We start from the raw sequence: 17,343 nt of genomic DNA, 5'->3' as shown, positions 1-17,343 counted from the left end.
TTCTTTCTGCCGCTCATTGATAAATCCGATCGATGCATCGACTGACGCTGATTAATCGTGTTTAGTGAGGCGGGATGAGGGAGCGCCGCTTATCGCGCCGTTAGGAGGTTCTGCCGACCGGCCAGCTCGGCTCTCCATCTTCCATCTCCGGGGTCAGGGGTCAGGGGTCAGCCTGCACGCCCCGTGTCCGAATTCGGTGGGCCGCGGACGAGTTCTGTTACTGATGGAATCTGTGTGTGTGTGTGTGTGTGTGTGTGTGTGTGTGTGTGTGTGTGTGCATTATGCAGGCCTGCAGATGAGGCCTACACGAGCATTAATGTTCATGTGTTCAATGCTCTGCATCATTTTTATTCTCCATCTCCATTTTATTCTCATTTTTAAAATATTATAATATTAATAACAATAATTCATCAGGTTCCGGGAAGAATTTATAATTGATGCATCTCAGCGCGAGACGCAGGATCCTCCAAAAGTCTGTATTGTTGCGAAAAATGATCTTTAACGGGACAAGCAATATTTTTATATTTAAAAAAAAATCCATATTAAACATCAGCAAACGCCGAGGCTGCATTAAATCATTAAAAAAAGGAATCCAGTCGTTCACGGTACCCCGCATCACTTATCCTCCATTTTCCCTCTTCCTCCCCGTTATCCGACTTTGTGGAAAGTCCTGAAGTCATTGATCACTTCGGAACGTGATCAATTCCGCCGCGCGTCGTGCAGCTGAAGGATGTTGAGACCCGAAAGGAGAGGAGATGTGAAGCTTCTCCACGTAAGTTCTGCTCTTCTGCCGCGGATATGAATCGAATAATTCGCGCCGTCCACAAATCCCGTTTAATTCGTTTATTCTCGGAAACGTTAGACGCTAAATGCAGAAACAAAGTATTTTTTACCCGAACGTTTAATCCGAAAAGGATCCATTCGTACATTTCTATAATTTTTTTTTACTGAGATTAAACTTCTAAAACTGTCTTTTTAGATGATGATGCTCGCGGTTTTACGCAGTGAGTGAACAAGATTCTTTTCCCTCGAATTTTCCTCAGTGTTAAAGACACGACCTGCAAAAAAATATTCGGATCGGAATTAAAACATATCACATTACTCACATTACGGGTATTATTATTATTATTATTAGTGTTGGTATTGCTCTCATACATTTATTAAAATGTACGGTGACAAAATCGGACAGAACCTAAACGAAACGAATTGGCTTTTTTTATTTGAAGGAATTCTGTTGCTTTCGTTTTATTGTCTCACCTGAAGCTGCTTGCAACTGTGCGTTCATTTTTAATTCGTATGAACAGCAGTAGCCATAGCAGAAACATTATGGTTATAATTACTCTTATTATAGTTGAGATTCTTTACATGTGTTTAGTTAGAACCGTCGAAGATTTTAATTGTCGGCGAGATACTCCTGACAGTTTGATTATTCTTTCTCTGTGTAAAAAATAGTTTTTGATTTTAAACGTCTTTAAATTCTACAAACCGAAGGTGGAAGATAAAAAATAATACACACTGTTTTTTTATCAAATGGAGGCGATGAGTTAAACACGAACAGGCCCCTACACACACACACACACACACACACACACAAACGCACTTCGATAACGATCGGAAATCGATTTCCGCGAGTCGATAGAAACGCTCGGGTCGAATGTGGGCGAGTTGGCCGCATTTCGTCGCTCCTGCTTCATAAAGTAAAGTTTGCATTCTGGACGGGGGGGCAGATTTATTCACCACGAAACGGATAAAAAATACACACACATGGCACCGAATTTAAGATCTTCACAAATATTTGGCGAAAGAGAACCTTTAAAAGTGCTGCCTCATTACGAATATTTCAAAAGTGACAGTAAAAGTAGTAAATATATGAATTTACTGCAAGAAGAATTAAGTAAATGTGAGTAATTATTCAAATTGAGCGTGAAGGGCCCTGTTGACACGCAATTTGTAATTCCACCTGATCTTCTTCTACTGTACCTTTTAATGGATGTAAGAAACAATCATTTTACTCCAGTTTCAGGATCAGAAGGGGTGTCAGGAAGGATTCATATAATTATTATAATTTGACCCTTTGTTCTTTGTGTTTTATATAAAAATTTTAATTGCACATGCACTACCAGAACATTAAAATTAATTATGATAAAGTTGATCAGCATCTGGTGGTAAAACGAAGAGCTTTATGTCCACTTGCGGGATGCAGGGCCGCAGAAGGGCGCGGTCACGTTATCTGGACCCAGCTCCCCAGGGTGCCCTCTCGCTTTAACAGCTTTACACCTGACTCGCAGGTGAAGGGCAGGAGGAAATGCGGCTGAACTCTGACCCCATCATGACCCCTGAGAGCACATGGGAATGCTGTGATTGATACAGGGTGAGACGCTAAGGATGCTACACAACTTGTTTGCACAAGTTGCGCACACACACACACACCCACACACACAGAGCACGTACCATCAGGCCCTTTTCAGTGAAAACCATAATAACCTGTTCCAGCCTCCAAATTCATTGGCGCTCTGGTTGCTAAGAAACAGTGGAAGGGATGGATTGAGAGGGGATAGTCGATCAATCCTGCAGGGAGGTGTGTATGCAAGTGTGTGTGACCATGTTGGGGGAGTGCGGAGAAACTCGGATAAAGGGCAGAGTTAAGGGGCCTTGTTACTTTTCACGCCATAAAAAAAGTGATATGGAGCAAAATAATACACAAACACGCCTAAAAGTGTTGTGGTCACTGCTTACATACATTAACCATTTCTACACTGACACACACATTTATACAAACGACACACATTACTTATTCAATCATTATTTTCATATTGCAATACACACACACTTTAAAATCAGCAGTAACAAAAAACAACAAATCCGCTCTATATGCCAACTAAATACATTCTGTACCTTTTAATTCCATAAACACACATTTTCACAAACCAGACAAAGATCAATATTCCTCCCGCCGTTTCTTACTCAGACACACACTTTTTACAAACCTGATACACAGTGACACACAAAAGTACAACTGGCTTCTTCTCCCCGCAGCCATGCACACACATTTACATTTAAGGCATTTGGCCCTTATCCAGAGCGTGCTTTCAAGTTACCATCGATGATATGATCAGTTCTGGTTCATTAGGACCCCCAACTATGAATACAATCTTTTTATTCACTCTTGTTGTACATTCTGTACACAAGTTAGACAATAAGAAGTTTACAAGCTAATCTAAATATTCTCTAAAGAGGAAGGTCTTGAGCTGCCTCAGTGACTGAGCTGTTCTGACCTCAAGGGGCCAAGACGGAGAAGAGTCTAGATGAATGTCTTCCTTTTACCTTCAGAGATGGAGGGACCAGGCGAGCAGTACTGGAGGCTCGGAGTATACGAGGTGCAGTGCGAGGTGTAATAAGGGCTGTGAGGTAGGATGGTGCTACTTCATGTTTGGCTTTGTAGGCCAGCATCAGTAGTTTGAACCTGATGCATGCAGCTACTGGGACCCAGTGGAGGGAACGTAGCAGAGGGGTGGTGTGGGAGAACTTGGGAAGGTTGAAGATCAGTCGTGCTGCTGCATTTTGTAGTAGTTGTAGAGGTCGGATGGTACATAGTGGTGGACCAGCTAGAAGGGAGTTACAGTAGTAGCACATGCGTACACATTGCACAAACAATACAAAAATGTATAAATACATTATCATTTTTCTTCATCTAGCACCTAACAATCTCTGAGCATGCTCTTCACTGACAAGTCTGAGCCTTATCAGGGCTCTTAGTTTGTAAACTCAATATTCTATAGAAATCGAACGAGAATTGCTGGTGTCTTCCTCTTGTAAGTCACTTTGGATAAAAGCGTCTGCTAAATAAAGTAAAGTAAAGTAAAGTAAAGTAGTCCAGTCGTGAGATTACTAAGGACTGAACCAGTATCTGGGTGGCCTGTGTTCACAGATAAGGACGGATCCGTCTGATATTGTAGAGAAGGAATCTACATGAGCGGGAAACACACTGGAACACACGCACACAAAACAACCACTCACAAACACACACACAAAAACAACCACTCACACACACACACACAAACACACTGGAACACCCACAATCAAACACAAGCGCACACACACACACACACTGGAACACCCACAAACAAACACGCGTACACACACAGGAACACACACAAACGTGCACACACACACACACACACACACACACACACACACACACGGTCTATGCAGAGCATGTTGAAAATGAATATTGATCCCTGCTGCACCCTGTGTGGTGACGCTCCCCCATCAGGCCCTTGTGCTCCAGGGTTCCTGCGTGCGACAGTGAGGTGGCACCACGGTCACCAGGCCCCGAGTCGGCGTGTCTGGGTGGGAATGTTCGGCCGGCGTCAACCGGGGCTTTGGCGGTATTTGATTAACCTCTCTGGTCACCGCGCGGAGTGATGGCCGAACCCTTATCTTGACCCCGCAGAAACAAGCCGTCCCTAATCAGACACGGGCCGCTATCGGCGCTGTTCCCCACAATGGGAATTAATTGATCCTCTAATACCTGCAGATGAAACGGCAGAGGCCAATCAGGAGCCGAGACGCTGGGACGTCCTAGTTCCCGCCGGCCAATGGCAGGGCGCGTTGTAGCCAGCGAGTCGATTGGAATCACGTCGGCAAGAGAATCGTTTCATCGCAGCTCAGCGACGAGTTTCTGTTTGCTGCGCAATCGGCTCAGTCGGAGGACAATCGACGCATCGTGGACTGATGGCTCGTCTAGACCCCCGCAAGACTGAAAAGCTGAAATAAGTTTCGTGAAAATGGAGTCGAACGTCAGCAAATTAGCATCCTATTGTGCGTTCAGATGGATCGAAAGATCTCGCAGAACCTTGTAGAGTCCACGCATATTGAGTGCACGGTGTAAAATGGGAGCACATATCATAGAAAGTTCTTGTTTATAATATTCCTGTATCTGAATTTGTAATGAATATTTTTTGTTGTTGAATAAGAGAGAAAAAAACTTGCCAGATTGGGCAGATTTACTTATGATAATTTGAGATTAATGGCCTGAATTCTTTCCAGAAATCTGGCAACACTGCTTGTGCTTCTTTATATGTGTTTTTCTTGATTACTCGAGCTCCACATTTTTCAGAACAGTCCTTAACAGTGGCACTCGTGGTCACAATGACACATTTTGTGAGACTCCAACTGTGCCAAGCCAATCAAAATGTGCAACAAAAGCTCATTTTACCTTCAAAAAACACAAACAAGTGTGTGAGCGCTTCCAGTCAATCATTACAACTGCGCAACAAAATACAGCAGTCGGTGTAAATCAGTGCACCACTGCTTGTCATTGCAGTCTATTAGCTTTCATGCCGGTGGTATTTGTTGTCTTTCTACAAAGGCAGTGTCAAATTGGTCTTCTTGTAAAGAATTGGATCCAGACCCAGCATGACATTTTTTTTCAGACTTTGGCAAATCACCAAAATACTGTAAATATTACAGACATTATATGCATTCAAAATAAAATCTCATCATCGTATAAGAAATTACTGTAAGAAAATAAAATAAAAAATATTAGAGTATGACAAATAATCCCTATGGCCCCATCCTCACATGGCATCTACATCACATGTCTCTTGCAATGCACCAAGGGAAAAATCTTCTTGCATGTCTAATAGAACCTTGGCATTCCTCTGCACCTATTTCTTGGGCAGTGGCAATCATTGCATTCAGCTAAGGCATCTGCTCATAGTGAAGTAAAGTGAAGTGATTGTCACACGTGATACACAGCACACGGTGCACACAGTGAAATTTGTCCTCTGCATTTAACCCATCACCCTGAGTGAGCAGTGGGCAGCCATGACAGGCGCCCGGGGAGCAGTGTGTGGGGACGGTGCTTTGCTCAGTGGCACCTCAGTGGCACCTTGGTGGCTCAGGATTCGAACCTGCAACCTTCTGATTAGGCCACCACTGCCCATAGGGATGGTGATCAAAAACCTTCCACCTCCAAGCACTGAAGAATCCCTCTATGGGGTTCAAAACTGCATGATCATTCGAGGGTAAATACGAGTAGTAAATAACTAATTGACAAGGCGTGAGTGACGGAACGCCACATTGTCCCAGATAATGATGAAGAGTGGCATGCCAGGCCTCAATCCCTCCTCATCCCTCATCAGGTGGGATCAGCCTATCATAAAGTGCAGTGAAGTGAAGTGATTGTCACACACATTGACAGCACAGCACATGGTGCACACAGTGAAATTTGTCCTCTGCATTTAACCCATCACCCTGAGTGAGCAGTGGGCAGCCATGATAGGGGAGCAGTGTGTGGGGACGGTGCTTTGCTCAGTGACACCTCAGTGGCACCTTGACGGATCGGGATTCGAACCAGCAACCTTCTGATTACGGGGCCGCTTCCTTAACCGCTAGGCCTCCACTGCCCCAAACAGGAGAACTGCATTGGTCGGGATGTCATGTTATGAGGAAGGAATGTTATGAGGCGTTCAGTATTGTATGGGCCAATAGTGGGGATATGGCATAGGGCATTGCAGATGACAGTACACGTGGTTGTGTGTGGCACCCCTCTGTCCTGGAACTGTAATAGTGGCTCTGTGTTTCCTCACTTTAAAGAGATTGAACCCAGCTTCATCAACATAAATGGACATTATGTGCCCCCTCAGCTTCTCTAAGGAAAAAAAAGCAAAATTAGAATGAAAAGTGACTGCACTTGACTTACTCCTCCTTCATAACGACAGAGTTTATTTGAGATGGAACTCTAGAGCTGCTTCATGGCTAAATGGTTCCTTCCTTGAACCACTGCTATGTGTGTTTGTTATGTATGTGCAGTGTGTTATACTGATATAGCGTACTGCTATGTATATTTCAGTAGTGTGTGTATTTTTGTATGATTTGTGGTGTTTTTGTGCGTTATGGGTGTATTCCCAAGGACATTAATGCCATTTATGTGTGTGTGTGTTTGTGTCCTCGCACCTGTTTCGTCTCCAAAATCATAGCAGAGTAATATGGCTGCTTATTGATTTTATGAGGGAACAAAGAAAGAGGAGTGTGTGTGTGTGTGTGTGTGTGTATGGACATGGCATTGTTTTGTTTTTTTTTTACTCTCGATATTTGTGTTTAATTGCACTGCCGCAGTATTACTATGTGCTATTAACTGCACCTAGAGTACTTACTCCTCCCAGACAGGCATTAAATAACAGAAAGGATCCCAGTCAGAGTCTCCCAAGCAAAACCGATGTTGTATTCCGGCTAATGGCTTTTATGTTGGAGTCCCGATGCAAACTGCAAAGGAAATTCTTTTGTTTGTGTGTGTGTGTGTGTGTGTGTACAGTAGGAGAGTGAGAGTGTTGGACTAGTGTTAAGGTGATTAGTCTGGTTGGCCAGCGATAGAGAGAGTTGATCAATACCCTATTGATTGTAGCCACGTAGCATTGGGGGGGATGGTGGGGCGAGAGAGGAAGAAAGAGAGAGAGAGAGAGAGTGGGCTGCAGGTTGACTTTTAAAAATCCTTTGCTCTGCAGATGACAAATAATCTTTTAAATGGAAAGCAGCATGTGAGCAGTGGAGCTCCCACCCCTGTCCTGTCCAGTTCACACAGAGACGCGCCGGCAGCAGTTTCGGGGGCTTTTCTCCATAACCGACTTTTTATAAAGACGCCATTGTGTTGTGTGGAATAAATATTGAGAAAATCCAGACACTTTTTCATCTCCAGGCCAATTCCTTTATGTGCAGAAATATTTAAGGGTCTGCAAAGTAAGTTCTGCCCAGAACTCAACTCATTTCTTGGTCTGTGACCAATACACACACCCACACACACACACACACACACACTGAGGGCATAATAACAGACAACATTCATTCCGGAATGAATCCGGAGTAACAGAAACAGAAATGGTCTCAGGCCCATTTAGGCCCATTTAGGCGTCAATCTGCCTAGAAGAACAGGGCAGAACTGTTCCCATACAGCAGACACAGCGTTACCCAGCTCTACTGAATCCAGCATTCCAATCACTTTTATTTTTCTAAAAGATGACGGTTCATACAATGCCACCTGCCACAATACATGCCTTTATGAAACAGATAAAAAAAAAAAAATCATTGGTTTGGGGTCAATAATTCAATAAAACCAGTGCACATGTAGACTGGAGAAAACAAAACACAGGCAAAACTAAAAAAAAAGCTGTAATGTGAATAAGCTGAATAAACCTGATGTCAGTTTGGTTTATTCACATTACGTCAGTGCTGAAATATTAGGTGTGACAGATTACTTAATTTTTTTAAAAGTTTAGACAGTGTTCACTTTTTTCTGTGTAAGTAGGAAATAGACTAAAGTTCTGTAAAGTCAAGCACTGCATAAAAAGATATAGAGAGATATAACAATATTCATAACATTTTACAGAAATTCAGGCAACTTCAAGCAACAGAATTTTCAGCTTTCCAATCAGTTTTCAACTTAACGGACACCCCTTAAATTAAGTGAGCTTGTTTTCAGTGGACTTGCAGGACATGGATTAGAGTTCAAAGGTCATGAAGAAGTTGCTAATCAAATACCATTACCTTAATCACCAAACTGAGAGCCACTCACTCATCTACAATCCATAAAAGTCATGGAAGAGTTCAAAAGAGCAACGCCTGTTGTTTCTTCACTGTATCACTGCTCTATAGATATACAACGAACACACATGTATGCATGTATGTATAGATAGACAGAGAGAGAGAGAGAGAGAGAGAGAGAGAGAGAGAGAGAGAGATTACACACATACAGGACAGTACAAAAAGTTTTATTCAGTAGTGATACAGATTTTTCACCCAAGTTCAGTAAATAGTTCAGGAAGGGACTATCTATACAATAATGATTTAAAAGGGAAAGTCCTGTTCTTCTACCACTGGAGAAGCTGACTTATGATCCTAACAATAGAATATACACATTATGCAATAAATGCTTTGGGCAAACCGATATCTGATCAATGTTTGATATAGGGGTTTTTGTTAAATTAACAAACTTGGTTTTGTTCTCACTGGTTTTTATTGCTGCCTCTTTGCTGTGTGTATACGTCTGTTTCCCTTTTCTAAGGCGCATGGGCTGAAATGAAGGGGGGAAATTAGCACAGAATAATTATGAGGCTTTTTTTCAGCCTGCCCTGACTAATAAAGTGTACAACAATACAACAATAAGCTTGTTGGCACCGAGTGCTCTATCATTTCTGCTCTCAAATTAGTGGTGCGGGTCAAGAGGTGACATTTTTATGGGTATGAGTTCAAAGGGGAATTAGGGTTGTGCTGAGGGTTCTATCTTCACCATCCACTGTATCAGAGACATATGCATATGTGTGTGTGTGTGTATAAATATAAATGTATATTCATGTATGTATATTTGTATATAAATGCAGTTCTATAATGTACATAATATTATGCAAAAATTACATATCACAGGGATTTATTTTCATATTTTATAGAGCAATGTGTTTTTAAATAACAATCCATTTAAAATAACTTAACATTTCACTGCAGTTTCATTTTTTCTTTCACACGCCCGGCCATGACGCCTTCCGTCGACCCAGAAAGGTAAGCTTTCGACCAATAATTCTAATACTCGCAGAGGCCATATTTGCCAGTGTTGCAGAATTATAAATTACAGATGCAGGGCTGCGTTATTGACAGTGTTGTCTTCTCCTGTTTGCCTGGTCAGCATTTCAGAACTACAGCGCTGCTCTCATCATACCGAACAGTGTGTATGTACTGTATATTTTCCGAGTGCTTTTTTCTTTTTCCCTCTCCCTTGCTTAGCCACCTCTCCATCATTTCTCCTTCCGCTGCCCTTGTAGCCTTGCCCCACCCCCTTCCTCACAGGACCCTAACACAGTGCGGTGTTGATCGCGCCACTGCCTTTAAATTAATATATTGATATTGACAAGCCATCTGCTAGGGGGCATGAGTTACAGGGGGAGGAGGGTCAGGCACCACACGACTCTAAGTACCGGCGGTTCCTCGCGCAGCGCCTGTGCTGAAGGCCCGGGATGGAATAATCTGCATCTGTGGGTTGAGTAATCATGCTCCGGGGGTATCCATTAATACCGGCCACCTTCTCGTGTCATCGCTGGACGAAAGAGCATCCTTTACCACCTGCAACTGGGGAAAATGCACCACAAGCACTATCTTCCGCATGGATATTAGTGTACAACACAGTGTATTCCATACGACCTCCCATGCTTCCATTTTTGTATAAAACTGCCTTTGTATTAAACAGCCTTTAAGCAGCATCACGAAATTCATCATCATCAGTTAGCAGCATCACATGGCGGGTATCATGTTAGAGGTACGCTGGACGTTATGCCCATTATGCATGATAGGAAAATTGGTCAATATTCTAATTATCTAGATGAGAGGGTTGCCAGCTAAAAGGACAGCCAATCAGTGGAGTGCTGTCACTGCCCTCTGGCCACTGCTGACCTCATGACCCCGCTGAAGACCTGTGGGGCAGGGGTCACCAAACGAGGTCAACAGGCTCAGGCCAGCAGCGGTGGACAGACTCATCTCCATGGTTACACCTCTGCCACAAGGGAGGCACCGATATGGCCGGACAAATGAAGTTTGCTGGACGTAGAGATGCCCCGGCGCCCACTGCCGGCGCATATTTAAATGAAATTTCGATCTTTATCGTGAAAGGGACGAGGTGGTGGATTTAGATGAGCGGGTGTGTACTGCCCTCCAGCGGATAAACGTGTCGTTACATCCAGAACGAACCATCCGGCCTGTAATGGCGCCTACGTTATCGTACAGTTTTAGGGTTCGTGTCGGGTTTACTAAACTTATTTTGATGTCCCCACTTGCTGGCTCCTAATTTATCTACCTCCTCATTCCCCCTAAACAAATCTCAGCAACTTCCTTTTCATTCTTTTTTTTATTTTTTTAATTATTAATATAATTTATTCTTGGTATGAGTAAATAAATATTTCCTTGCACTTTGTACATCTTATCAAAGCTTGCGCCGAACACTGCAGTGTGTGAAAATGATGGTGAACGTATAATCATCATTTACGTGTGTAACTTTTTGTAAAAAAAAGTTGCATTTGTAAATTGACGCTTGCGACTCGTTCGCTGAAAAGAACCGACTGCGCTCGGCTCGTCCACGAACCACGCAGCGGCTATGGCACCGGAACCAGGTAAATGCAGCGTGACGTGACGTGACGTCTGGGGATCAACATCACAGTCGGTATGTCACCGGACACTTTGGACGCGAAGGCGAGTAATGGTTGTAGGAGAAACAAATTAAAAAAAAAAAAAAATTATATATCGATGATATCCCGCCGGTTGCAGGCCATGGTGGAGAGTCTGCGGGTGACGGAGCTCCGTGCCCTCCTCTCCGCCATGGGCCAGGTGAAGACGGGCCCGAAGAGGGAGCTGCTGCAGCGGGTCCTGCGGCTCGTCGGCGCGGCGTGTGGCCCGGAGCTGCTCGGCCACATACAGCAGCAGTACAGCTCCCGCCAGGCGGCCAAAACCCCGGGACGAACCCGGGGCCGCAGGTCGGGAGCCGCGCACCCGGAGCCGGTCCCTGCGGTGAAGATGATCGACCTGCCCTTTTACCAGGCCCTGGACACGTTAGTCCAACCTACTGCGCTAGGTGAGTTCGGAGTTCCTTAAAGGTCCCCTGTCATGAAAATGTCACTTTGTGAGACTGTCTGTGGTCCTGCGGTGGCGATAGATGAAAAGCCTGCTTTGGCCTTTCAGCTCTGATGGTCAAATTTGGAATTTGTCCCCTTATGACGTCATGGGTTAATTATATTTTTTCTGGAAAAACGCCAACACGACTTCATGTCTTATTGTTTTGTCCAGATCATCCTGAAATATGGGTGAAATATTTTGATTTGTCCCAAGCACAGCAGTGCTTTAGTTTCCTTGCCGAACACAATCTTTACACTGCAGCCGAATCTGTACAGGAGCAGGTTCCACTTCGATGGCAAATGAGTTGTAAAGCAGTTTGAAAAAGTCTTCAACGCACTCAGTTTGCCGCCTGAAGTTTGCGTGTTAGCACCATAATAATAGACCTTAATAAAGTGATCTTGTGGGACGTGTTGAGAAAGTTACATTTACAGCATTTATCAGACGCCCTTATCCAGTGCGTGTTACAATCAGTAGTTACAGGGACAGTCCCCCGCTGGAGCAACTTAGGGTTAAGTGTCTTGCTCAGGGACACAATGGTAGTAAGTGGGGTTTGAACCTGGGTCTTCTGGTTCATAGGAGAGTGTGTTACCCACTAGGCCACTACCACCCTTTCAAAACAGTTGTTGACAAAAACAGCAGAGCTGCATTGGCTGGGAATTGAACCCGGGGCTTGTACTATTCTACCACTGAACCACCAATGCATAAAGTTGACAACCCTATCCTGTCTACGCCAAACATTGTGGTTGGTGAATGGTGTTGATGACATAATTTCTGCGAATGCCCCCTCAACTTCAATTGGCCGCTCTCCTCCCGCCAATATAAAAGCAAATAAAAAAATGTAATGTGAGGAGACCTTCAATAACAGGCAGAATATATGGACCTCCACCCCGATTCCTCCATCTCTCCAGGGACAACGAATAGCCACACACTGCACAGAAGAATGGTCTGGTTTGTTCTAAATGAAACCCACAGGGAGCAGATCAAGTTGTGCAGGTGAGTCGTACTTTCTCTGACAGCAGTAATCTTCACCCTCCATGAGATGAGCTCCTCATGTTCTCTCTTTTTGTGTGCCTCCTCTGGCTGAAGGTCACGTGGCTCAGATGTCCAAGTCGTGATCAGGTGAGTGGACCTGTGAAGGCCCTTACCAACTACAACAACATTTATTTCTTATAAAATCACATACAGTATGTCTGAACGACAGGCCCTACAGTTGACACCCCCTTTATGCACACAAGGAAAAACTCCACTAAAAATCTCTAGGACAGAGAAAAAGGAATAAACGTTGGGAAGGAGTGATCCAGAGAGGGACGCCCTTCCAGGGTAGCGTGAGTCTGCAATAGGTATCAGTGCAGGGTTGGTTATGATTTGTCCAAGAAAAAAAAAAAAGTCCAACAGGTGTAGTGTTGGAAAAGTCTAGAGTGTAGTATAGAGCATCTGTCCATATTTGGAGATACTGGACAGTGAAGAGTAGGATTTAGTCCACTGTCATGGTAGATTGCGTGGCCATTATGATGCTACTGGTCCTTTTTGAGATCCCTGAAGCTTTAGCCATTATGGTGTTGGTGGCTGTGGTGACCCTCTGGTAGGTTTCATGCTGGGTCGTCTCGTCAGCAGTTCATTTCCAGGAACCAGGATTCCTCTGTTGGTCCCATCATTGCACTCTGGAGGTGGTCTGGGCAAGTGACTTTTTATAAGGGATGTTCCTGTGGATCTGGAGGGCACTTCATAAATGATCATCATCAAACATTTCATCGTAGTAATTTTAGATCAAACTATAATATGAGCATGGTATAATATGAGCATCATGCAGCATCAGCTGGTCATGTGACATCGTGATATCATCTCATCATTCTTCTCAGCCCTTCAGTATCAAGATATTGCCAATTCATACTCTGCTGTTTTTTTTGTTGTTGTTGTAAACACATTTGTTGCTATAATAGTTTAGTTGTCCATTCTGATCCGTACCTGATCTTGATCCCCTGCAGAACGTGCTATACAGAGTGTGTCGGCATTGAGGAAGATCAGTATCCTCCAAATTTTAGCTTAGTTGTAAATGAGGAAGTCCAGCCTGTAACTGTAAGTGTGTGATTCTGTCATTCCACTTTTATATTATGTTATATATTTATATTTGCTATTTCACTTTCAATCACTCTGGACTCTTTGCACAAAATCACATTGCACAAAATCTTTGTGCTTTTTTGTCTTTGCACAATATCAGCTGTTTTTTTTTTTGTTTTTTTTTATATATTTTTTTATCTTATACATTGTCTTTCACTCATTTGCACACCTTCACCCTACCTGTTACACATGTTTTATGTTAAAGCCATAAAAGTGTAATATTTGGTTATGTTTGCAATATTTGCATATTGGTTCATTGTACACTTGCAACATTTGCAATACTGTGGTCTGTAGCAGTCGCAAAAAGCATTTCACTGCATATCATACCATGTATGACTATGTATGTGACATAATTTGAACTTGATAAAATTTGAACTTGCATTTAAACTTTTCAATTTTTTTATTTTGAAATGTAGAACTCGTCTTCTCCAAATGGAGATTCCTGCATGCAGCTTTGGTGACTGTTGAGATTAACGTTTGATAAACGCTTTCTGTCCTTGGCTTGGGCTCCAGTGTCGCTACCCGTCTAACAAACCCGGGGTGGAACCCTGTCGTCCCTGTATTCCGGTGGACGTCACGTCCAGCCTGAATCTCTGCGATGCACAGCAGTCTGTGAGCATTTTTTGGGGAGACTTTGGGAAGGTAGGCGGCGAGGCCATGCCGGCCTGTTGTGAAAATTCTGCAGAAAATTGTGAGAAATGCCGCATTGTTAATGCTGCCGCTCATGTAGCTCAGTCTTCCTCTCCCTGCCAGCGCTACTCGTTCGCGGTGCTGCTGGTGCGGGTGTTGAGTGCCGAGGAGCTGCTGACTGAACTCCGGAAAAGCGCAGTAGAACGTGCCGATCAGCGGCGCTCTCGCAGTGAGTACGAACTTCACCGGTCACTGTCCATCAGGAGTTCCAAAAAAAAACCTCAATTCATTTTAGGCAAACATTTTTCATCATATGTCTGAAGGCTTAAATAAAGATGTTAAGGTAGGTCCTCTTCTAGCAGATGAACGTCAGTCAGACCGTCAGTCTCCCTCTGTACTCTGCCAGGTTGGAAGTTTTTATCGCAGCATCGGAGGTCTGATAAAGCGTTCGATTTAATTGTGGCTTAAGGAACTTGGGAGAGTTTTACATTTGGAGAAAATTCGCTACACTTTGACCAGAATGGAGTCAATGGTCATGAAGGTTTGGGAGCCCCTCCTCCAGCATTTTGCCTCATGCAATAATGATTGTTCATTTACAGCATTTACCAGACGCCCTTATCCAGAGCGACTTACAATCAGTAGTTACAGGGACAGTCCCCCTGGAGCAACTTAGGGTTAAGTGTCTTGCTCAGGGACACAATGGTAGTAAGTGGGATTTGAACCTGGGTCTCCTGGTTTATAGGCGAGTGTGTTACCCACTAGGCACCCACATTTCTATTAAGCTGCATATGTTACTGCTTTTTTTTTTTTGTTCTTTTGTTTTTAATTGTTCAAATTGTTATTCCATCTAGTTTCTTCTTGCCTTTCTCTGCCTATTTTTCTTTCTGTAAAAACCAATAATAAAAAAAACAAATAAGGGATGTGGATTTGGAATGAATTATGACTGTATTTATGCAATCGTGCTGTCTTTGTATAAGTGTTCATTTGTAAATGTGGGTGCTGCTGTTCCACGCAGTTTGTAAAGAGCTCCACGGTGACCCCGAGTCTGAGATCACCACCACCAGGCTATGCGTGGCCCTCACCTGCCCAGTAAGTCTAATGCACAGAGCTGCTCCTGCAGGCCCACCCTCATCCAGGGTTTTAAAAGTGAAGATGAGCGTGTTTTCTCTCTTTCTCTTTTTCACCCCGGCTCAGCTGGCAAAGATGCGTCTCAGTGTGCCGTGCAGCGCAGCAAGTTGTGCACACCTGCAGTGCTTTGATGCCCTCTTCTACCTCCAGATGAACAAGCGGAAGCCAACCTGGACGTGCCCCGTGTGTGACAAGCCCGCCCCCTTCAGCCACCTCGTCATTGATGGGTAAGGGGAGGATGAATCGTGACTCAGTAAAACATTTGTCTGCAGGCAGCGTTCATTTTAATCATAGTTATTGTCAACGACCTTTATTTTCAGACTTAAGTGATCCAATAACTAAACAGAAGTGACCCTTTTTGTCAAAACAAATGAGATGAAAAAAATCCAATCAAAACTAACACCGTTCGCCTAAGGAAAGGCGAAAGGGATCCGATCAGAAGTGATCTATATGAGGGGTAATAGTTTGATCTTCTCCTAGCCCCCACGCTCTCATAAAACACGCCAAAATGTCAAGAAGAGCAGACATACGGGCCAATTTCCACATGGCGTAGTGTGAACCGTGTGTTTGGCTTTTTATTTTCTTTTTCATCTTGATAATTGGTACAAATCCCTGATACCATTACTGGTATTTTTTTTTTCTTTAAACATTTAACAGCCAACAAAATATTAATAATATGTATTTTGCTCTTCAGAGAGCACCAGTACTAAGTAAACATGTTTGCGTTTCAAATAGGAGTGAAATCTGTGTCAGCCCATAATGCCATTCTTTCCCATCGGTTTTCGAGGGAAACTTCGCACTTTTAATATCTTTTGATATTTAGTCAACTAAAACTAGACAAAAAGAATCTGAATAACTGAACCGACAGAAATTATATTACATTTTAGTCAAAAGAAATAAAATATTGGAATCAAAATGACCACTGTCTGCAGGTTCAGCCCGTGCTGAACTCTTATTGTGGGAAAGTGGGAATCGCATGTATGTCAGTTAATAAACTTGTTAAAGGTTAAACGTGTTGTGGTGGTGTGCAGGCTGCTGTCAGAGATTCTGGACTCTACCGATGGGTCTGTGGAGGAGATCGAGTACCTGGCTGATGGCTCGTGGAGACCCGTGGGAGGTCAGGAAGACCAAGAGCTGAGCAGGAGACCACTGTGCCACAGTAAGCCAAACTATTAGCGAACCCTAACCCCAGTTTCTGGGGTTTCCTTCGACTTTCCTGCTGCAGCTTCTCTGAGGTCCAGGCTCCCCCCGTGGAGCTCCTTTTCTGTCTTTCTGTCATATTGGCACCATTTTACATGCAATATTTCCATGTAAGTACAATAATAGTTTATGTTAATAAATTGGAAACTTTTTATTCCTGTAACTTCTATTGTGTCATGCCTCTGTCTGTCCAGGCAACATCAGGAGAGTTAACATTTGCTAACAGTGAATGGAGTCTCTGATGTCCACCCTCCGCCGCTGGGTTGGATTCCATTTAAGCCATTTTTTATTTTTTTTTCTTTCTTTATTCAGACGCTCCTGCTGCCGGTGCATCGGTCACAGCAACGGGCGGGGCTGTAATTGTGGATCTCACTCAGTACTCATCCGACGAAGATGCATCTTTCAACATTAAGGGCCAGAAGTGCATCCCTGTTAAAAGGTCCAGGCGCAAACTGGGCCAGAGTATTGAACTGTAGCGTTAACTGTTGCCTTTAAACTGTAAGGGTCATTTTAAGGCCGCCGGGTTTTACGTGTTTGTAATGTGATTTAAATAAACGTAAAAAGTCTCACTTAAGAAACAATTATCTGACTTCTCTGTTACACACACACACACACACA

At 43.5% G+C, this 17,343-nt stretch overlaps 1 protein-coding gene across 1 annotated transcript; it reads left to right on the top strand.

Moving 5' to 3' along the window:
- The first annotated feature begins 11,131 nt into the window (after nt 1-11,131).
- On the top strand, nt 11,132-17,201 carry LOC114787757 (E3 SUMO-protein ligase PIAS4-A-like). The gene is made up of 11 exons (XM_028975610.1): nt 11,132-11,200; nt 11,305-11,608; nt 12,558-12,642; nt 12,736-12,768; nt 13,635-13,725; nt 14,281-14,409; nt 14,503-14,626; nt 15,413-15,486; nt 15,592-15,752; nt 16,557-16,684; nt 17,038-17,201. Exons 2-11 carry the CDS (start codon nt 11,308-11,310, stop codon nt 17,199-17,201), a joined length of 1,290 nt encoding a protein of 429 aa, XP_028831443.1. The 5' UTR covers nt 11,132-11,200; nt 11,305-11,307.
- Nucleotides 17,202-17,343: the final 142 nt, after the last annotated feature.

Source organism: Denticeps clupeoides, chromosome 4 (genome assembly GCF_900700375.1).
Source record: "Denticeps clupeoides chromosome 4, fDenClu1.1, whole genome shotgun sequence".
NCBI lineage: Eukaryota > Metazoa > Chordata > Actinopteri > Clupeiformes > Denticipitidae > Denticeps > Denticeps clupeoides.
This window is presented reverse-complemented; position numbering and strand designations above follow the sequence as displayed.